Genomic DNA, 24,218 nt, shown 5'->3' with positions numbered 1-24,218 from the left:
ATCCATGCGCTGTCAAATTGAAATTGAAGAGTTTCCTCATGGGTCACTCCTATTCTGTTGAGAAGTTCCTCGAAAAATTAAGTTGATTCCTGCATTGTATTGTTTATTGTGTTTATATAAATTTATGGCTCATCATTTTTTGGCTTCGCAAACACTTTATTTTATCTGCTAATAGTTTTATCTTGTAATTTCATCTACTGGCATATTCCATGACCTCGGAGGTTTGCTCGTCAATTTCGTCCAATGGAACTAAATGTGTAAAATAAATAAATAAATAAAAATCAGCTGTGATTTTGATGTTCGTCTATTGGTGGCTCATGAATAAAGAATCAACTTGTGCTTCAATTATTTTTGACAATCATGTCTGACTTAAGTTTTTGCTTGGTATGCAAGAAAAACATGTGCAAAAAGTTTGTACAATGATAAATAAGAAGTTTTGTAGCTTATAGACTGTATATTGTTACTTAAAAATGCACAGTGTTGTATAATAATGTGCAGATGTTACAGATTTTTGCTTCACAAGAAACATTTTTACATCATTATCTGGCATATCTATTCTTTACTTATTTTAGGTGCATATGTTATTACAGATGTAAATGAATGCTTGCTGCGTAATGGTCATGGACCTTGTCAAGATCTTTGTCACAATGAATGGGGCAGTTACAAATGTTCTTGTGAAGCTCTGCCAGGTACAAGACTTTCTAGTGACAACCATACATGTGAAGATGAAGATGAATGTGCTAGTGGGAAAGCTGGTTGTTCACATGGCTGTCTGAACACATTAGGCAATGCCTTTTGTTTGTGCCCCATGGGATTCATGCTTGGTCCAGACTGGAAGACTTGTCAAGGTAAAGAATCTTATGGCATGCCGGAACATCAGTTGGCTCCTATATTTTTAATTGGGATGTTTTCTGCCCAATTTAGTAATATTTTATGTGTGAAACTGATTAATTTTTTGTGAATGAGTTGCCAATTATTCTGACTTTATGACTGTTCAGATCAAATGGCTATCAACTGACTTAATGGAACAAAACCGCTCAAAGGTAATACACTACTTAGGTTTTTCTGTTTGTGTATTATGACTGGGCCAGTTGGAAACTTTTGGAAGGCCACTCAAGATAAATACTGGGGATTTTCGTTATCAATTTGCATTAATGACATACATTTGATAGAAATAATGATACTATAAATAATGAAGTTTATTGTTAACATCACTTATTTCAATACTGGGAAGGTAAAAGGACTAAAGAAGAATGAAGTGCAGGTTCTAATGTAACAAACTAAGATGTTGTAAGTAATGAAAATATATAAATGTAATAGGAATATGCTGGTGGGATAACACCATGCTGTAGAATGAGCTGTTTGTGGCATTGGAGATCCAAGTAACAAAGGCTGAGACATAACAACTCAACTTCTTTCTATAATAATAATAAACTGGAATTAAATCAAAGAATTTAATTCTGATATTTATGTGAAAAATTGAACTTAAGCATGGTTTGTAGACATGGTGTTAAATGCTACATATTCAGGAAAAGACATAATTAATAAAATTCTCAAGGCTATTATGCTGTGAGTCTACGGTAAGCTGCCATTTCCTCCAAACCACAACCCCGAATGACGATGTCCTCCATAAATGGGGATATAACTTTGCTTATCTAACAAATTCCAGAAGACCTCGGTGCAACAGACTGGAGAATTTTAGTAATCTTAAATTTTTGGCCGTTATAATTTGCATTTTACAACAATCATTAAAGTCTCAAAACAACTACAGCAGACAAATGTAAAAGAATACACACACAAGCTAATGACTAAATCAAGAAATTTGTAACTTGAAGCTATTACACATGAGGTAAAGACTGACTGGGGAAACAAATGCTTGTAATCATACAGAGAGATGAATAGGGACAGCATGGGAACTGGAAACATTTACTCATGGCACATACTGTATTTGTGCAAATAAAGGTCACACTTATTTTCTAAATTTTGGTTTGAAAAATCACAGTGCAACCTGTAATTGAGGTTTTCTGCCCTCTCAGATCATAAATGTCAATTTCAAAATGGTATGTACATGTATCTAGGGGGTTGAAAGACTTAATATGGTAGCTGTTCTTAAAAAAAAGAAAAGTGACTTTATTTTACAAAACTGCATCAACTTGTTGTTCAACTTGTTCATTTTCTGAAGAACAACAGTGTGGTGCATGCAAATGATTTCTGATTGGTGCATGCATATGATGTTCTGATATAAATCAAATAACCTCAGTTGGTATCAACAGCTGTTTCAGCACAGCCAGCCAGACAAAAATGTGTTCAACACATCTACAAGCCTGTAAAAAGAAACTAGTGTACGTAAAAATGAAGTTCCAGAACACAGAAATGTTATACGTGTTTGAATTTGGTATTGTTTAAATTTGATGTGTTCGATGAAGCTACTCTTTTCTACAAAATATGTAATAGTTACTGCATCAATCAGATTTATTATTAAAGATATGTCAAAGCCGTTCTGCTATTTCTAAAGAAGCATATATTTTACCTTACACATTTTGTTTTATCTACTAAAAACACTGTCAATTTTTCCATTTTTGTCTGATTTTCACTTACATCTGGAAATGTTGACTGCTTCCACATTTTTAGTAGTTGAAAATACAGATTTATGATACCTTTAACAGATGAACACTCTAGCCACATACATGAAGAATTGTAATAATATCTAGCTTAGACAGATGGAGGTAAAGTTCACCTAACGTTTAACAGACTAACAACAAATTTTTATGGCTTCTGCTAAAAATATATAATTATATGTATAGTAAATCTGAACACACTGAAATATTACACATTGGGACAGGTTAACACAAGACTACCCGTTTTGCCCACATCAAGCACAATCACTTCACAGAATCATCAGCATCTGATTCTTCATCCTCATTAGACAATCCAGAATGCTGCTCAGAATCACGGTTATAAAGAAGATCATCTTCAGTCCCATCAAGATTATTGGAAATCCCAGTTTTTTAAAAAATATTCATGACAAGTTCTTCTTATACTGATCACCAAGCAGCCAAATTCCAATGGCACAGTTCTGACACAGCACAATGCAAACAGCCTCCTGGCATCAACGTAATCTGTACAGAATTGTCTTATACTAACTTTGAATGGATGACTGATACACACATTCAAAGGCTGCAACACAGTTGTCATGACACCAGGAGCAATCACTAGGTCAAAGTTTCCTTCTTTCATATTTTATTTCACTCCATCACCATTGTGCCTGCAAAAACTATCCAACACAAGCACTAATTCTGCAAGAAGGAGGTCTCTTTGCTGTTTATTCCACATTGCTGAAATCTAGTCTAGAACCAGTTTCTCTGGCATCCATTCACTGCTGTGAGATCTTACAAGGATACCAGCTGGGAAGCTTTCTCCCTTGATCAGGGCTTTCTGATTAAAATCAACATACAGAGGCCATTTTTATCCAACAGCCATAATGCTCAACATCACTGTGCACTGCTGCTTTTTAGCACCACATGTACCTATTTGCACACTACATTCCCATACGTTATTTACTGTGGTGCTGCTTGGCATATCAAAATAGACCTGTGTTTGTCTGTGTTCCCTATCTGGAAAAATAAATAACAGTTTTTGTGTTGAAGTTGGTTTATGTAACACTGAAAAGATATTCAACTGTTTTCAATGCTTGAGGCAGTTTTTGCACAATTGTAGGTCTGCAATGAATTATTTCATTGCATAAATTACAAAACCATTCATATGAAACTTGAAATACTGTGGGTAATACATTTCTTTTGTTTGTTATTTTTCAGCCTTCAATTTGTATCTTTTCCACCATAATGACATATCCACAATTTCTATTTTGAATTAAAAAATCAAGCAAGTGTTCTTATGCATCTGAATATTTGATATTTTGTCCTAGAAATGCACACTGAGGATTTGAACGATTTAAGAATTTCTTTCACTTACACATCACTAATGAATGTTTTTTTTTTTTTCATTGACATCAAATCTGCATCCAGCTTCCCACTTTCCTCATTCCTTTGCGTAGCTGATAACTTGAAGTTTAAATTTTGCTATGTAATTCTAGTTTGCTTAAAATTACTTGATAGTTGCCACTTCAAGTATTGGACCTCATTTCCTCCAATCAGAGCTCTTAATGTCACACGCCCACCATTCACCATTGCCAAACCACCACAGCAATTGATCAGTACACTTCCAATTCCTTGTTCAGCATTCTTTCTTGATATGTTTGAATCCACAATCATGGGTCTAGCACGTTCATTTTGTATTTCATAATATGTGATGCTTGTGAAATACACATGTTTCATACACAACCCTAATGAAACACTACTGGATACTTCTACACAACAAGCAATTCAGTATCACATATGCATTTATCATAATCATCAAGATCAGCTTAGATCAGCTTCACAAATGAACTGAAACCAAGCTTTTGAAGGCTGCAATTCATCATTGTGACTGGGTGATACAGTAAAAAAATATAACAAATGGACTTGGTGTTGTACTTTAGCACAATGGCTATTGGAATAACTCACCATGTTGAAGGTTGTATGTTCGAATCTTACCAAATGTCATGATTTTTTAACTTCTAAATCTAATCAAAATTCTTTATTATTTTTATTCAGTTAATTAGTATAAATGATTTTTTATTTCTAATTCCTTACTACATCATTTTAATCTTTGTATTGACTTTTTTATTTGCTTTTGTGCCTGTGTTGTCTATAGTCTAAAACCAAGTGGTAATGAGGACTGTTCATTGTTTGGTAACATGGCAGCTTGTGTAGCCAATGAGAGGATAGTTTTAGATAACCAATGATAGCAAGGAGTTACAGCTTCCTTGCAACAATGAAACTGAACTTTTTCCATCTTGAATTGCTCGTAGAGGATAGCTTCAATATCCATGAACAAAGCAAAGTGATTTTAGTTATTCCACAGATTATTGACCGTTGCTTTCTGGTGCATTACACATCATAATGTTGTGGTTAGCTTATGACATGAGTTTAAATTCGGGGCTACAAAAGACATCTCTTGCTGCAGTTCATTGGTCACTTAAAATCAGCTGCTGACACAACATCTCAAACTTTTGACATATCTTGTGGTGGCCACTTCCAACACTGCTCTGCATTACACATTAACAGGATCTGTGAAGTGAGTTGCCATGTTAGAAAGTTACCTATAACCAAGCGGTAGCTGGCAGCTGATATGGCAACACCACAATGGCAAGTGACAAATGTTAACTATCAAGTCATTTTCAATGGACTATAGCATGTTTCTTTCCCATCACTGCTTACAAACCAAAGGAGTAACTTTCCTCTTGACCTTAATGTGTCAGGTTTAGACAGCCTGCCACCTTGGCGGAGCTCTTCTGTTCTGTTAACTGTAGTTTTTCAGGAGTTGAAGAGGGGAAGGGAGAGAGATGCTACTTAAAGTACTGCCTACTTGAACTTTCTCATAAAGTTAGCAGTGCAATCTACATTTGAGATTTGCTTTTTACTATAACCTCATATCAAAAGTTTAAATGCAGCCTACATTTGTGCAAATATGGCAATAAGATAGTGACTATCAGTGGAGTCAATATCAACAAGGAACAGTTTCAATTTCATCAAATGAATGTAATGGAATACTTGTATGTAAATGCTGGATTTTAAAAAAAAAAAAAAAAAAAAAAAAAAAAAAAAAAAAACTAAATATTTAAAGCCCCATTGATAGCTTATGTGGCCACAAATTAGTGTTGACCTCATATACCACTAATCTAGATAGTCAAAATGCTAAAAAAGTGGGCAAGCAGCGAACACTTCATAGTATGAACTGTGTTATGTGCTTGGATATACAAATGATTTGCATTACAGCACAACCACACAAAGTCAGTAGGGCTAATGCCATCTATATTGTGTGCTTAAGGAAAAAAAATTATACAAAAAGTTTCTCATTTGTAAATTACATTTGAATATGAGTTCTTTCTGAGAGGATCAAGTTATGCCTCCTGTAAGCAGTTCCACTCATAGATTTCATAGGCCCCTAGACAAACTTTTGTGAGGGGCCCCAAGCCTTCTCAGCTCATAGTAGTTAATTTCCAGAAATATTGTGTTCTTCATTATGTTTCACACCTGAGCAGTAAATAAATGCTGCCTGCACAGTGCACTGCCAATAATTTATTAATTAATTGAATGTGCTGTATTTGAACAGATGTAAATATTTGTATGCACAATAATAATAATAATAATAATAGCTATCAAAAGAAGCAAACCTAAAAATTATCTTGATTTAAAGACTCTTGTTGAAACTGTCAGTGTCAGCTGAATAATTTCATTCTTGCAGCTGGAGCACATTTTAGAATCAAGTTCATGCTCTAGTGATAATAATGCTAGATGATTAAGTTTCTCTTGGCTTAAGGTAGATCTTAAATGGTTTTTGATTAATGCTAATTTAGTGAATCCTCTCTCAACTGAATCAGCCGTCATTGGTAGGGTAATGAAAACATTCAGGAAACACAGGTGGTAACCTCAATCTATAAATTTCATTTAGAAGAAGAAAAGGAAGCCCTTTATTTCCTGTTGCCTTTGTCAAATCCAGAAAAGCAGCTGCACTCACCAACTTAAACATTTTTATTTCTTTGGTAAAATTATCATCCTTATCATCAGGGTAAATTATAATAAATTTCTTAATTGTATCCAAAGTTGTATTTAATCTGAGAATGGCTTCAAAAGATGGACAAATATTACCAATTTCCTTCATACTGAGAATCCAGCTGAGAAACATACTTGTTTTTGATTACATCAAAAACCTCTATTTGAAATTGTTGTTCTTCAGTTCCATCTGGGAGTGTGTCGGGTGCTCCACTACTACCCAAGTCAGCTTCATCAAAGAAAACCTTCCTTGTTCTTCCTCAAATTTTTGAAAAAAAAAAAAAAAAAAAATTCCTCAAACCAAATTTTGGTAGCCATATGCTAGATCTGCTTAAGAATTCAGACCAGATAACTCTTATATCTTTGTCTATGGTAAATTGTTGTTGTTGTTGTTGTCCTGAGACTGGTTTGATGCAGCTCTCCATGCTACTCTATCCTGTGCAACCTTCTTCGTCTTCCAGTACCTACTGCAACCTACATCATTCTGAATCTGCTTAGTGTATCCATCTCTTGGTCTCCCTCTACGATTTTTACCCTCCACGCTGCCCTCCAATACTAAATTGGTGATTCCTTGATGCCTCAGAACATGTCCTACTAACTGACCCCTTCTTCTAGTCAAGCTGTGCCACAAACTCCTCTTCTCCCCAATTCTATTCAATGCCTCCTCATTAGATATGTGACCTACCCATCTAATCTTCAGCATTCTTCTGTAGCACCACATTCTGAAAGCTTCTATTCTCTTCTTTCCCTTTTTAAATTTTCTAACCTACCTGCCCAATTAAGGGATCTGACATTCCATGCTCCGATCCGTAGAACGCCAGTTTTCTTTCTCCTGATAACAACGTCCTCTAGAGTAGTCCCTGCCAGGAGATCCGAATGGGGGACTATTTTACCTCCGGAATAATTTACCCAAGAGGACACCATCATCATTTAACCATACAGTAAAGCTGCATGCCCTCGGGAAAAATTACGGCTGTAGTTTCCCCTTGCTTTCAGCCGTTCGCAGTACCAGCACAGCAAGGCTGTTTTGGTTAGTGTTACAAGGCCAGATCAGTCAATTGTAAGAGCCTTAATTTTTTAATTTCAATATCAAGGCAATATCTTTTGACTGCATGATCAAAGTTCTTACAATTATATAGTTTAAAATTACTCTCCAAACATTCAAGAGAATCATTGTTTCAAACTTGGAAAAATAACTGATCAGGACATTTATGTTTACTCGCCTGTTTTTTTTTTTTTTTTTTTTTTTTGCAAAACAATTACATGAGACTAAAAATATAGTAACATCTAAAATTCTTTTTAACAGCTCATTTAAAAAGTCTCTTTCTTTCAGCAACAGTTTATGAACATTGAATGCACACTGCTACCTACTAGGATTTACTGATGACATATCCATTATAAATAATTATTTTTATGTGGCAGGATGAATAGAGTATAGCTCTTTCCTAGTTGTTTTCATGTAGACAAATCCTTCATATTGTTCCCATAACCTAGTTGAAACAGGCTTTTTGGTATCATTCTGAAATAATAATTGTGACGAACAAAAGAGCTTTTTTTGGCTGTACTACACTAGCCAATCTCTTTTCACTTCAAGTGAGCAATTGGAATACAAGTGATACTCGGTAAATTTTCTGCTTTATTTGTCTACAAACTGCTGACCTGTTCAAAGGTCAATATTTGAAATGTCCTTTCTAACAATTCTGTTTTTATCACTGTTATTAAGTGGACATGGCCATTGCAAAGGATAACATGAATTCCAGTCACAGGGACTATATTCATTAGACACAGACTTTTGTTTGGTTACCTCTCCATTTGGTGGAAAAATATGTATATCAGATGCAGTCAGCGTAGGTTTTTGCTCAGAACGATTTTCTGCTTCTTCTGATGTACACACACTCGACACTAGATTATCTTTTGGCAAAAGATAGCTACCTATTGGTCTTTTTTATTTTCTCTAGCTCTTTCACAAATTTTTCATCCTGCGTTCAGCTATATGTCAGCTTCTGTGCACCATATTTATGTACATAGCTCATCATTATCATGGAAATAATTAAAATACCCACTAAAATATGTTTACACAAGTAAGAAAAGCTTTAAATAGCAGTAAAAGTAAAACCACTAAATTAGTTTTCAAATTTTTAACCTACCTCAGATAAAAAGCAATATAAAAAATTGCCTGATAGATTCACAGATACATGTAGAATCCACACAAGCAAAAAAACCAAATTTTCAAGAAGACCGAGTTGCAGGAAGTGTTGAAGAGTGAGTACCAGGTCACCTGCATTGTGAAGCCTAGTGCAGGGTTGGCTCAACTGACTAACAGCATAGGGGAGTTATGTAGGAATTTTACGTAGGAGGATCAGGTAGTGATAGTGGGTGGGGCAGGGCTGGGGAAAATGATGTAGGGGGTGACCTGGTAAAGATAGCTACTAAAACTGCTGGCACTAATGTGCATTTTGTGCAACTGTTTCAGCGTCATGATCGGCTTCACCTTAATGCAGCTGTTAGGTGCATTAACATGGGGCTGGGAAGGGCGCTGATGGCAGAGGGCATGGTTCACATCTCAGTGGTACCAGTTGGGTCTATCAGTAGATCGGGTTACCTCTAGGTATGGCCTGCACCTTAATAGGTATGGGAAGGGGAGGCTGGCTAAGCTTAGCAGTGTAGTGAGTGGTGGTGGTGGTGGTGGTGGTGTCACTCATGGAAAAATTCCTGTAGTAGTTGGCGTTAGAGCTGCACCTTTTTTAGATTGAAGTTAGCTGATAGGTATACCTGCTTAAAGGAAGTCCCTCCAACTAAGGGCTCACCTTCCGAGGATGTAATGTTTCCAAGTAGAGAAGGAATTAGCATATTTCATCAAAATAAAAGAGGTATTAGAGATAAAGTTAGTGAACTGCTTATAGAGCACCACTTAATCTGACAATTCAGAGGCTTCCTTTACCAGGATACAGATTAGCTGACTGTTTTTCAAGGAGTTCCTTGTGGGGTGGGTTAGTGGCTATGTACATTAAAAACAGTATTCCATTTGAGTCCATAGACGAATCACGAAACTGCACTGAACAGATATTTGAATGTTGTGCAGGGGCAGTTGAATTTAGTGGAACTAAACCTCTAATTGTTGTTGTTTATAGGTCCCCTAACTCTGACTTCAGAGCATTTCTGCTCAAGCTAGAGAGGGTTCTTCATTCACTTTGTAGGAAGTACCAGAAATGTGGTGACTTCAAAATTAATTTAGTATATGATGGTGCAAGAAAAAGTATGTTGGTAGATTTCCTAAATTCATATGATCTGACGCAAACTGTGTTTTTTCCAACTAGGGTGCAGAGGAACAGTAGCACAGCCATAGACAATATTTTTATTCATTCTTCATTATTAGATGGGCATTCTGTTAGTAAAAGCGTGAATGGACTTTCAGACCATGATGCACAAATTTTAACACTAAGAGGCTTTTGTACTCAAACAAATGTCATATTTAATTACAAACTATGTAGGAAAGTTAATCCAAAAGCAATAGAGAGTTTTTTTAAACCTCGTAAAGGAACAAGAGTGGCAGGATGTTTATAGTGCCGATAACATAGATGATGAATGCAATGCTTTCCCTAACACATTTCTCATACTCTTTGAGATTTGCTTTCCATTAGAACATTCTAAATGGGGTACTAGCAGTAAAAGGCAGCTCGGGTGGCTGACTAGTGGGATAAGAATATCTTGTAGAACAAAGTGGGAAATATATCAAAAAGTTACAAGTAGTCACAATCAAGCTAAGTAGCCCATTACACACAGTATTGTAAGGTGCTTAAAATGTTATTTGGAAGGCAAAGAGTACGTGGTATGCAAATATAATAGCTAATTCACAGGGTAAAATTAAAACCATATGGTGAGTTGTGAAGGAAATGTCTGGTCAGCAGCACAAGGTTGACGGTATAAAGTCAGTTCGCAGTAAAAATATTTCTGTTAATGATAAATCAGATACATGTACTGTATTTAACAATCATTTTCTGAACATTGCTGGTGAATTAAATAAAAATTTAGTTTCTACAGGAAATCATATAACTTTCTCGGCAAATGCCTATCCTAGATTGATATCTGAAATACTCCTCTGTGATACAGACAAGAGGGAGATTTCCTAAATAATCAATAATTAAATCACTGAAGACTAAGGACTCTCATGGTTATGTTGGAGTGTATAGCAGAATATTAAAGTAATGTGCTGCACATTTTAGCCCTGTATTTAGCCACATTTGTAATTTTTCCTTTAGGAATGGTCAGTTTGGTTGGTTGGTTGGTTTTGGGGAAGGAGACCAGACAGCGTGGTCATCGGTCTCATCAGATTAGGGAAGGATGGGGAAGGAAGTCGGCCGTGCCCTTTCAGAGGAACCATCCCGGCATTTGCCTGGAGTGATTTAGGGAAACCACGGAAAACCTAAATCAGGATGGCCGGACGCGGGATTGAACCGTCGTCCTCCCGAATGTGAGTCCAGTGTCTAACCACTGCGCCACCTCGCTTGGTAATGGTCAGTTTCCAGAGCAATTAAAGTACCCAGTAGTAAAGCTGCTTTATAAAAAGGGAGAAAGGGATAAAGTAGATACTTTTAGACCTTTTACTATACTATCAGTGTTTGCAAAAGTTATTGAAAAGGCTGTGTATGTAAGGATAATTGATCATTTTATATCACACGATTTCCTATCAGATGTACAGTTTGGCTTAAGAAGCCATTTAACAACTGAAAATGCTATATTCTCTTTTCTCTGTGAGGTACTGCATGGGCTAAACAAAAGCTTTTGAATGCTTGGCATATTTTTTGATTAAACTTAGGCATTTGATTGTGTCGATCAAAAATATTGCTCCAGAAGTTGGACCATTATGGAATACAGGGAGTAGCTCACAATTGGTTCACCTCTTACTTTAGCAACACGCAGTAAAATGTCATGACACACAATGCTGATAACGGCTGTGTGTGGGGTCTGAGTGGGGTACTGTCAAGTGGGGGGTGCCTCAGGGATCAGTGTTGGGCCACTCCTGTTCCTTATTTATGTAAATGATATGCCCTCTAGTATTATGGGTAACTAAAATATTTCTGTTTGCTGATGACAGTAGCTTGGTAGTAAAGGATGTTGTGTGCAACATTGTCTCAGTTTCAAATAGTGCAATACATGAACTAAGCTGATGGCTTGTAGAAAATGAACTAACGCTAAATCACAGTGAGACTCAGTTTTTACAGTTTCTAACACACAATTCAACAAAACCTGACATTTTATTTCACAGAATGGGCATATGATTAGTGAATCTAAACAGTTCAAATTTCTAGGTGTTCAGATAGATAGTAAGCTATCGTGGAAAGCCCACGTTTAGGATCTTGTTCAAAGATTTAATACTGACATTTTTACTATTCGAATGGTACCAGAAGTGAGTGATCGTTCGACACAAAAATTAGTCTATTTTGCTTTTTTTCATTCCCTTATGTTGTATGGTTTTATATTTTGGGGTAGCTCTTCCCATTCTAAAATGATGTTTTTGGCTCAGAAACGGGCGGTTGGGGCAATAAATGGCGTAAGTTCACGAACCTTTTGTCGACCCCTGTTCATGAGTCTGGATATTTTGACATTGGCCTCTCAATATATATTTTCCCTATTGTCATTTTTTCTTAACAATATTAGCTTATTCCCAAGAATAAGCAGCTTTCACTCAGTTAATATTCTGCAGAAATCAAACCTGCATTTGGATTGGACTTCCTTAACTCTTGTGGAAAAAGGTGTGCGTATACTGCTGCATCCATTTTCAATAAGCTACCACTCAAATTCAAAAATCTTAGCAGTAATCCATGGACTTTCCTCATGTGTCACTCCTTCTATTCCATCGAGAAATTCCTTGAAAAATTAAGCTGATTCTTATTGTATTGTTGATTGCATTCACTTAACTGATGGACTGACTTTTTTCGGGTTCATAAACATTTATTTTTGTTATTACTTTTATGTCGTAATTTCATCTACTGACACGTTCCACAACCTTGGAGATATGCTCCTCAGTTTGGTCCTATGGAACTTGACATGTAAATAAATAAATAAACAACTTGCACAGTGTCATCACTCCTAATGTTAAATGAATAAATGAAAATAAGCACAGCACTTAAGTCTGAAAAACACTACATGTAAAATACCAGTATGATGACAATAGAGCCAAGTACAAAAACATTGGTCATCAGTATTTTTGAATGCCATTTTGTTTTTAAATAGTGAAGTCATAATGCTAGTGTGTCTAAATTCCTATAAGCCTATGATGTAAATGTAGTGTCGGCAGACTTGCCAACACTATGCACACTAATTGAAAGAGGGAGCCAAGATGCACGTGCTAACTCACGAAGGATGGAGTGAGGTCTGAAACAGGAGACTTAATGAATGTGATAAAGAAAATACGTATCTTTGGAATATACTTAACTTTTAATACATCCTTGTATACATCGTTCTTGATGAGACATCTGGAGATTGTGGCGATACAAGTGACTCTTTATATACAAGCTATTTAAGGCTAATGGCGCCTTGATAAGTCGTAGCCATTAACTTAGCTGAAGGCTATTCTAACTGTCTCTCGGCAAATGAGAGCAAAGGCTTCGTCAGTATAGTCGCTAGCAATGTCGCCGTACAACTGGGGCGAGTTCTCGTACGTCTCTCAAGACCTGCCGTGTGGTGGCGCTCGGTCTGCGATCACACAGTGGCGACACGCGGGTCCGACATGTACTAATGGACCGCGGCCGATTTAAGCTACCACCTAGCAAGTGTGGTGTCTGGCAGTGACACCACAGTAAACATTATTTTTGCCACAAATGGGGTCTTGAAAGTGACGCAATCCATATTTAAATATATTTAATCTTAGGAATGTTGTTGTTGTGGTCTTCAGTCCTGAGACTGGTTTGATGCAGCTCTCCATGCTACTCTATCCTGTGCAAGCTTCTTCATCTCCCAGTACCTACTGCAACCTACATCCTTTTGAATCTGCTTAGTGTATTGATCTCTTGGTCTCCCTCTACGATTTTTACCCTCCACGCTGCCCTCCAATGCTAAATTTGTGATCCCTTGATGCCTCAAAACATGTCCTACCAACCAATCCCTTCTTCTAGTCAAGTTATGCCACAAACTTCTCTTCTCCCCAATCCTATTCAATACCTCCTCATTAGTTACGTGATCTACCCACCTTATCTTGAGCATTCTTCTGTAACACCACATTTCGAAAGCTTCTATTCTCTTCTTGTCCAAACTGGTTATCGTCCATGTTTCACTTCCATACATGGCTACACTCCATACAAATACTTTCAGAAACGACTTCCTGACACTTAAATCTATACTCGATGTTAACAAATTTCTCTTCTTCAGAAACGATTTCCTTGCCATTGCCAGTCTACATTTTATATCCTCTCTACTTCGACCATCATCAGTTATTTTACTCCCTAAATAGCAAAACTCCTTTACTACTTTAAGTGTCTCATTTCCTAATCTAATCCCCTCAGCATCACCCGATTTAATTTGGCTACATTCCATTATCCTCGTTTTGCTTTTGTTGATGTTCATCTTATATCCTCCTTTCAAGACACTGTCCATTCCGTTCAACTGCTCTTCCAAGTCCTTTGCTGTCTCTGACAGAATTACAATGTCATCGGCGAACCTCAAAGTTTTTACTTCTTCTCCATGAATTTTAATACCTACTCCGAATTTTTCTTTTGTTTCCTTTACTGCTTGCTCAATATACAGATTGAATAACATCGGGGAGAGGCTACAACCCTGTCTCACTCCTTTCCCAACCACTGCTTCCCTTTCATGCCCCTCGACTCTTATAACTGCCATCTAGTTTCTGTACAAATTGTAAATAGCCTTTCGCTCCCTGTATTTTACCCCTGCTACCTTCAGAATTTGAAAGAGAGTATTCCAGTTAACGTTGTCAAAAGCTTTCTCTAAGTCTACAAATGCTAGAAACGTAGGTTTGCCTTTTCTTAATCTTTCTTCTAAGATAAGTTGTAAGGTTAGTATTGCCTCACGTGTTCCAACATTTCTACAGAATCCAAACTGATCTTCTCCGAGGTCCGCTTCTACCAGTTTTTCCATTCGTCTGTAAAGAATTCGCGTTAGTATTTTGCAGCTGTGACTTATTAAACTGATAGTTCAGTAATTTTCACATCTGTCAACACCTGCTTTCTTTGGTATTGGAATTATTATATTCTTCTTGAAGTCTGTGGGTATTTCGCCAGTCTCATACATCTTGCTCACCAGATGGTAGAGTTTTGTCATGACTGGCTCTCCCAAGGCCATCAGTAGTTCTAATGGAATGTTGTCTACTCCCGGGGCCTTGTTTCGACTCAGGTCTTTCAGTGCTCTGTCAAACTCTTCACGCAGTATCTTATCTCCCATTTCATCTTCATCTACATCCTCTTCCACTTCCATAATACTGTCCTCAAGTACATCGCCCTTGTATAAACCCTCTATATACTCCTTCCACCTTTCTGCCTTCCCTTCTTTGCTTAGAACTGGGTTGCCATCTGAGCTCTTGATATTCATACAAGTGGTTCTCTTCTCACCAAAGGTCTCTTTAATTTTCCTGTAGGCAGTATCTATCTTACCCCTAGTGAGACAAGCCTCTACATCCTTACATTTGTCCTCTAGCCATCCCTGCTTAGCCATTTTGCACTTTCTGTCGATCTCATTTTTGAGACGTTTGTATTCCCTTTGGCCTGCTTCATTTACTGCATTTTTATATTTTCTCCTTTCATCAATTAAATTCAATATTTCTTCTGTTACCCAAGGATTTCTATTAGCCCTCGTCTTTTTACCTATTTGATCCTCTGCTGCCTTCACTACTTCATCCCTCAGAGCTACCCATTCTTCTTCTACTGTATTTCTTTCCCCCATTCCTGTCAATTGTTCCCTTATGCTCTCCCTGAAACTCTCTACAACCTCTGGTTCTTTCAGTTTATCCAGGTCCCATCTCCTTAAATTCCCACCTTTTTGCAGTTTCTTCAGTTTCAATCTGCAGTTCATAACCAATAGATTGTGGTCAGAATCCACATCTGCCCCTGGAAATGTCTTACAATTTAAAACCTGGTTCCTAAATCTCTGTCTTACCATTATATAATCTATCTGATACCTATTAGTATCTCCAGGATTCTTCCAGGTATACAACCTTCTTTTATGATTCTTGAACCAAGTGTTAGCTATGATTAAGTTATGCTCTGTGCAAAATTCTACAAGGCGGCTTCCTCATTCATTTCTTCCCCCCAATCCATATTCACCTACTATGTTTCCTTCTCTCCCTTTTCCTACAGATGAATTCCAGTCACCCATGACTATTAAATTTTCGTCTCCCTTCACTACCTGAATAATTTCTTTTATCTCGTCATACATTTCATCAATTTCTTCATCATCTGCAGAGCTAGTTGGCATATAAACTTGTACTACTGTAGTAGGCATGGGCTTTGTGTCTATCTTGGCCACAATAATGCGTTCACTATGCTGTTTGTAGTAGCTAACCCGCACTCCTATTTTTTATTCATTATTAAACCTACTCCTGCATTACCCCTATTTGATTTTGTATTTATAACCCTGTAATCACCTGACCAAAAGTCTTGTTCCTCCTGCCACCGAACTTCACTAATTCCCACTATATCTAACTTTAACCTCTCCATTTCCCTTTTTAAATTTTCTAACCTACCTGCCCGATTAAGGGATCTGACATTCCACACTCCGATCCGTAGAATGCCAGTTTTCTTTCTCCTGATAACGACGTCCTCTTGAGTAGTCCCCGCCCGGAGATCCGAATGGGGGACTATTTTACCTCCGGAATATTTTACCCAAGAGGACACCATCATCATTTAATCATACAGTAAAGCTGCATGTCCTCGGGAAAAATTACGGCTGTAGTTTCCCCTTGCTTTCAGCCGTTCGCAGTACCAGCACAGCAAGGCCGTTTTGGTTAATGTTACAAGGCCAGATCAGTCAATCATCCAGACTGTTGCCCCTGCAACTACTGAAAAGGCTGCTGCCCCTCTTCAGGAACCACATGTTTGTCTGGCCTCTCAACAGATACCCCTCCGTTGTGGTTGCACCTGCGGTACGGCCATCTGTATCGCTGAGGCACACAAGCCTCCCCACCAACGGCAAGGTGGTTCATGGGGGGAAGAATCTTAGGAAAAGCTGTGATTGAAAAGCTGTGATTATTTATCAGTGAGAAATACGCCAAGTGCCAGTTTTATCATTTAACAGCGGTGATCTGGCATCACCTCGATTGATTAACAGTTATGAGTTATAAAACTGATTTTGATAGTCAGGAGGCTATATCTTGTCCAACTTTTCTAGAGTCACGTCAGAGGCTATCGCAGGGAATGAAGGGTGCACTAGGGTGGCTATGGGATGAGGAATGTTGTGTTGGGAACATCTCTAGCAGTGCTGACATATGCAGCTTGCACTGAATTCTGACCACTTGCTGCAAAGGAAGTGACATATGAAGTAACAAGGTTTCATGAAAGCCCATTGATGTTCACACGTGGTGGTATTTATTTGTAGCAAGGAAACTGAAATGAAATTAAATACAGGCCACAGCCCAAGTCAAATAATAAGTAGAGTTTTGCATAATAGCTTCTGCAGTGCCGCTCAATATCAGCTTGCACAGATTGTCAGAATATTTAACTTGATCCAATTTACATTCTATTTTAAAATGGGATCACCCTACACATGAGGTTTCATATTACCTTTCCCTTGATGGTCTGTCAAAATGCAGATGCTGTGATGGAAAATGGTTCATTGTGTAAATTTCATTGACATCTGTGCTTGCGCACTACCTGACAAAGGAAGTATAAAATACATGTGTACACAATTAGCAGATATGTAAGTGATTATAACAGCAATTCTCTGCGACAGACAGAATGACCATCAGAGTGCATTAATGTTGTTTATGTTTAGTATTGTTATCAATTCTTGTAGGGTTTATAATCAGTCTGAAGAGATTTATATGTTGAGGGATCCATGTGAAGGACATGGAGAGGCCACACACTAAGGTGACGCAGCATTATCAACAGCTGAGAGAATCTGGAAGAGGCTGCATTTTGGTTGGTTGGTTTTGGGGTTTGATGGGGGCTAAACATCGAGGTCATCAGTCCCCAGTTCCAAACAGACATACTTGTAAAAGGCCTATACAGTAAAAGTGTAACTTCTGCACCCAGAGGGAGGGAGCACCAAGGGGTAAAGAGCTAAAATGAACACCACACTAACACAAAGTAGAGGACACTTAAAAGGAGCAGAGCAAATTGATGACTAGAGTAAAACAGACTACAGTGGTTGATGGATCAGGTAAAAGGTCAACCTCTCAACTAAAAATGAAGAACCTCCAGATGGAAAACATTGATAGAGGTACCAACACAACTTGTTACCATAAAAGACACTATTTTGGTATCCACGTCACAATTAAAAGTCGCTGGAGTGGGTGTAGCCTGAGAAATCATGCGAGAGTGCCCACACTAGAGCGAGTGATAAAACCCAGCTGCACGGATACAACATAAAACTGAGTCAGCTATAGAGGCATCATCACCTAGAATTAAAAGAAGTGCATTTGGTAAATTAAAGGACTGCCACAAGGGGGCTAAAAGGGGGCAGTCCATCATAAGATGGACCACTGTCAGCCCTGCATCACAGCGACACTTGGGCGGGTTCTCACGACAAAGGAGATAGCTGTGGGTCAACCGCGTATGTCCAAATCGGAGACGGCAGATAACAACTGAGTCCCTACGTGTGCCCCTCAAGGATGAGTTCCATATGGCTGTGGACGACTTGACCATACGGAGCTTATTTGGTGTGTTCAAGACAGACCATTCAGAGCTCCAGACATCGCAGACCTTGCGATGTAGGGCTGACTGGAGGTCTCTTTCCACAAGACCAAGCTCCAGGGGTGATGAAGTGGTGGCCTGCTTGGCCAACCGATCGACACGTTCATTTCCTGGAATGCCAATGTGGCTTGGGGTCCACACAAACGTCGCTGAACGACCACACTCAGCGAGAGCAAAAACAGCATCTTGAATACCGTGCACCAAAGGGTCCCAAGAAAAACATTGGTCAGGTGTGCGCAATCCACTCAGGGAGTCACTGCATATGATAAATGACTCCCCAGGGCAGGAGGAAAGGTGAGCGAGTGCACGATAAAGAGCAACCAGCTCCGCATTGAAAACACTGCACCCACAAGGCAGGGAATGCTGCTCAACGTAGTCATCGTGGATGAAAACAAACCCAGTGTGTCCATCGACCACAGAACCATCAGTGTAGACTATATCTGCATTGCGAAATGAGGCAAGAAGAGCCAGGAATTGTTGATGAAGACTGGCAGGTGGAACGGAGGACTTGGAGTCGCAGGACAAATCCAAGCAAAGCCACAAGCGAGGGAAGGACCAAGGAGGGGTAGAAGAAGAGGGCCGGAAGGATGGAAGAAGGGGAAAGGACTCAAGTGACGAGAGAAGGGAACAAACGTGGACCGTGATTGGGAGACCCGACCTAGGCTGCCATCATGGGGAGGGGAGTGCAGAAGATGGAAAAAGGATCCTGCAGTTTGGGTGGTCATGGATGCAGGCAATGTATGACGCAAGCAACTGTTGTCAGCGGAATCGTAGGGGAGTGATTCCAGCTTCTACAAGAGGGCTAGTCACCGGACTAGTGCGGAAGGCACCTGTCGCCAGTCTGATGCCACAATGGGGAATCGGGTCGAGGATCTGCAACGTTGAAGGTGCTGCTGAGTCGTACACCATGCTCCCATAGTCGAGACAGGACTGGACTAAGGCCTTATGGAGCTGTAGGAGGGTTGTTCATGCAGCCCCCCAAACAGTGTGGCTGAAGCAGTGAAGGATGTTGAGGTGCCACCAGCACCGTTGTTTAAGCTCGAGAAGGTGAGGTGTCCAAGTGAGCTGAGCATCAAACAGCATGCCAAGGAAGTGATGCGTCTCCTCAATACAAAGAAGTTCACTGGCAAGGTAAAGCTCTGGATGGATGTGGACTGTGCGACGACGACAGAAATGCATCACCCGGGTCTTGGAGTCTGAGAACTGAAAACCATGGTTGGATGCCCAAAAATGTGCCTTACAGATAGCTCCCTGCAGCCACCATTCAGCGACACTGACGGTTGGGGAACTGTAATAAAGACAGAAGTCATCGGCATATAGAGAGGAACAGACTGATGAGCCCACCACAGCCACCATTAATCGCCACCAAAAAGAGGGGAACAGTGAGAACCGAGCCCTGCAGGACACCGTTCTCCTGAATATGAGCAGAGCTAAACTATGTGCCAACTCGAACCTGAAAGGAGCGATTGGAGAGGAAATTCCGTACAAAAATCGGAAGTGGACCCCGTAAGCCCCATTTGTGCAGTGTAGCAAGGATATGATGGCGCCAGGTGGTATTGTACACCTTCCGAAGATCAAAGAAAACAGCAACTAGATGTTCTCGCTGAGTAAAAGCTGTACAAATAGCCGACTCTAGCGAGACTAAATTGTCGATCGCTGAGGGGCCCTGACTGAAGCCCCCCTGTTGCTGGGCTATGAGGCCCCGAGCTTCGAGGATCCACATGAGCCACCAACTCACCATCTGTTCCAGGAGTTTGCGCATAACGTTGGTAAGGCTGATAGGGCGATAGCTATCAACCACCAGCGGATCTGCGCCAGGTTTCGGCACTGGGATGGTAACGCTATCCTGCCAACAAGTTGGGAAAATGCCCTCTGTCCAGATGCGGTTAAACAGTGCGAGTAATTCACCCTGACAGTGCGCCGAGAGATGGCAAAGAAACTGGTTATGAATTCGGTCTGGACCTTGAGAGGTATCAGGGCAAGCTGTAAGGGCACTTTGGAACTCCCATTCACTAAACGGGGCATTGTATCGTTCCCAACGGTGTGTGCGAAACGACAACTGTGTATGCTCAGCCTGCTCTTTAATGGCGCAGAATTCTGCGCTGTAGCCTGCTGTCATGGAAATACGAGCGAAGTACTCTGCCAGATGTTCGGTGATGGCGATTGGGTCAGTACAAAGTGTACCCCAAAGAGAAAGGCAAGGGACAGACACGTGAGGGCGAAAGCCAAAAATGCGCCGAACCCACGACCACATCTGAGACGGGGAGGTGCTAGAACCTATGGTGGCAACATGTCGTTCCCAGCAGTCCTGTTTGCTCCACTGGATTAACTGCCGAGCCCGAGCCCACAGCCATTTAAAGGCAACCAGATTCTCTAGGGAAGGATGATGCCAGTGTCGTTGCAGGGCTCACCGGTGGTCCCGGATAGCTTCTGCAATCTCTGGTGTCTGGACTGACTTACTCCTTAGGGTAGTTGAAGAGCAGGGGACAGTTGCCTTGGCAACAGAAACAATGGCCATAGTGACCTTGTCCACTGCCAAATCAATGTCACCAGGAAGCGGAGCAATAGTCATAGTAGCTGATGTGTAGGCTGCCCAATCAGCCCCATGAAGAGACCATCGTGGCTGCTGGTCAGGGGATTGGGATTGAAGAAGAGAAACCAGGATAGGAAAGTGGTCGCTACCACAGAGGTCGTCGTGGACCCTCCAACTGAGGTATGGAAGAAGACCTGGACTACTAAGAGAGAGGTCAATGGCCGAGTATGTGCCATGAGTCAAGCTAAAATATGTGGGAGCACCAGTGTTAAGGAGGCAAATGTCCTGCTGTGCCAAGAGAGCCTCAACGTTCCTACCCTGACCCGATATCTGGGCCCCACCCCAGAAAGTGTGGTGGGCATTAAAGTCCCCCAAAAGGAGGAATGGTGGGGTAAGCTGGGCAAACAAGGCAGCTAGGTCGGCAAGAGGGACAACCTCATCCGGGGGAAGGTAGAGCGAACAGATGGTAAGCTCCATTCCTGTCCGGATTCTAACAGCCACAGCCTCGAGAGCAGTGTGAAGTGGCACTAGGAACAGTGGCAAGAACATAAACACAGACACTGCCAGACACCCTACGCAGTTCTTATAGTAATCCCGGTAGCCACAGAGGGAGGGCGTCCGCCAAACAGGAAACCAGGTTTCCTGTAGGGCCAGAGAAGTGGCAGGGAAGCGGCAAAAAAGCTGTTTCAACTCAGCAAGGGGGTGGAAAAAACCACGGCAATTCCATTGAAGGATAATGGTATCCGACTGTGAAGACATGAAAGAACCTAGAGGGGGGAGGGGGGGGGGGAGATAGGTTACGCCTTAGAAGCGCTCGCCGCCACCGATTGTGAAGTAACCTGATCAACTTCCATAGGAGCTGTGGGTCGAGCAACATCTAGCTCCTGAGGGGACACTAGATGCTCCACATCATCTTCAGGTGCAGTGGTGAACTCCTTTTCTGTCTCTATGTCCTTCTCCTTTTGCTTTTACTTCTTTTTGGTAGGGTCCCGTTTGTCCTTTGGTTTATCAGGCTGGGTGGGCTTTTCCGACCCAGTCTCATGGACCGAGGAAGACCTGGAAGCCCTACGGCCCTCAGGTGGTGGCTTTTTCAGCCACTGGCTGACATCTGAAGGGGCAGTAACTGTGGAAGGGAGGGCACCAAGCGATCCCTTCCGCGCGAGGGGAGCCGGAGGAGGTAGGCACTTCTCCGGTGCAGAGATGGGGACTGAAGTCCCCAAAGAAGGAGGTGTTGTCACTCCCGATGTTGATAACAGGGGAACAATGGAAGATGGTGTTCCCCCAACTACCTGGGTGGCAGGAATAGATGGCCATGCTGGAGGGCCCACAAAAAGCGGCTGAGCTTGGGGGTTCGTCACCAGGGATGGCGACATCGAAGCTGCTGCAGCAAACGTCGATGAAATGCGCACAGGGTGAAGTTGGTCGTACTTGCATTTAGCCTCTGTGTAAGTGAGCCTGTCCAAGGTCTTATACTCCATAATCTTCCATTCTTTTTGATAAACCGCACAGTCTGATGAGCAAGGTGAATGTTTCTGTCCGCAGTTGACACAAACAGGGGGCGGCAAACACGGGACGTTGGAGTGGGAGGCACGTCCACAATCCTGACAGGTAGGGTTGGCGTCACATCTCGATGACATATGCCCAAACCTCCAGCACTTAAAACAGCGCATGGCAGGAGGGATGTAAGGCTTAACATCACATCGATATACCATCACCTTGACCTTCTTGGGCAGGGTGTCTCCCTCGAAAACCAAGATGAAGGGGCTGGTGGCGACCCTACTAGGTCCCCTGAAGACACGTTGTACAAAGTGGACACCGTGGCATTCCAGATTTGCACGAAGCTCGTCGTCAGACTGCAACAACAAGTCACGATGAAAAATAAGGCCCTGAACAATATTGAGGTGTAACGGAGACTGCAACATCACCAAGCTTGTCACAAGCAAACAATGCCTGTGACTGTGCTGGGGATGCTGTCTGTATGAGGACTGCTCCAGACCACATTTTAGACAGGCCCTCAACTTCTCTGAACTTGTCCTCTAGATTTTCCACAAAAAACTGAGGCTTTGTGGTCAGAAATGAGTCCCCATCTGTTCGGCTGCAAACCAGAAATCGAGGAGAATATGTCTGACCAGGTAATTTAGACCGCCGTTCCTCCCCTGGTGTGAACAGGGAAGGGAATGATTGGGGGTTATACTGTAAAGCATTTAACTTTCCTTTCTTAGAGACTTGTGCTTGCACACTATTCGTATTTCGTTTCATGGTAGTCCCACGAGCAGCTAGGGGAAGGAAGCCCCGCTTGCCTGGGAAAGCCGAATACAACTGGGGGGCGGCAGGTTCCCCAGAGGTCGCCTGCTAGCAACTGTTCTACCTCAACAGCCATGCATCTCCTTGGCACGCAGCACACCTTGAGATTGAGTTTTTTTTTTATAGAGGTTTATACCATCCTCGCGACCCAGGCAGTTAAGCCAAGATCCCCGGGCTCTGTACCATACAACGTTCCACTGTCGCACCTTATGGTGGTCGTTGAAGCACGCTCAGAGCTTATGGTATTGATGATTGGTGGCGCCTTCCAGTCCCCAGCTCAGGGACCCTGGGGTCGCCAAGCCCGTACCCAGCAACTAAATTCTGAGCCCCATGAGGGGGCCGCATTTTGGGTCTCCATTTCAATGGCCTGTCAAATTGTGAAGTATCACAGCAAACCAATGTGGCAGAGACTTGATGTGACAGAGGCCTGATGTCAGACTGCATGGGGTCATGAAGATAAGCGTACTTATTGACAAGGTTCTGGTTGAACACATCTTACAGCAACAAGGGAGGATCGTACCATGCATAACGTAACTCCTCCACATCTGTGCCTTCTGTCCAAGAAAAAGTAAAGGACTCTCTGCAACCTTCTGTGTTATCCCACACTATTGATTGGAGACTAAAAGCGGCTGGAATAGGCAATTTCTGTCCCACACGTAGGCTGCTGCTAAGACCACAACACAAATAGCTGTGTTCGGATGGGTGTCGTGAATGGGAAGAATGGGCAGCTGATAAATGACTTCACATTGTCTTCAGTGATGAATCACAGTCCTGCAATATAAGAAATGACTGTCATTAGTGAATATGGTGGCGACCTGGGGAGAGGTCCATTTTTCCAATATTTTTGAGAGGCACTGCAGTGTTACT

At 41.1% G+C, this 24,218-nt stretch overlaps 1 protein-coding gene across 3 annotated transcripts in view; it reads left to right on the top strand.

Moving 5' to 3' along the window:
* Nucleotides 1–24,218, top strand: part of LOC126236026 (uncharacterized) — a 332,303-nt gene that overhangs the window by 259,634 nt on the left and 48,451 nt on the right. For all 3 annotated transcript variants that reach the window (XM_049945051.1, XM_049945069.1, XM_049945060.1), the window contains one exon: nt 591–848. In XM_049945051.1, the coding sequence (XP_049801008.1) occupies nt 591–848 (258 nt within the window). The remainder of the gene's footprint in view (nt 1–590; nt 849–24,218) is intronic.

This window comes from Schistocerca nitens, chromosome 1, assembly GCF_023898315.1.
Source record: "Schistocerca nitens isolate TAMUIC-IGC-003100 chromosome 1, iqSchNite1.1, whole genome shotgun sequence".
Taxonomy (NCBI): domain Eukaryota; kingdom Metazoa; phylum Arthropoda; class Insecta; order Orthoptera; family Acrididae; genus Schistocerca; species Schistocerca nitens.
Note: the sequence above shows the minus strand (reverse complement) of the source record. Positions and strands in the feature narration are given on the sequence as shown.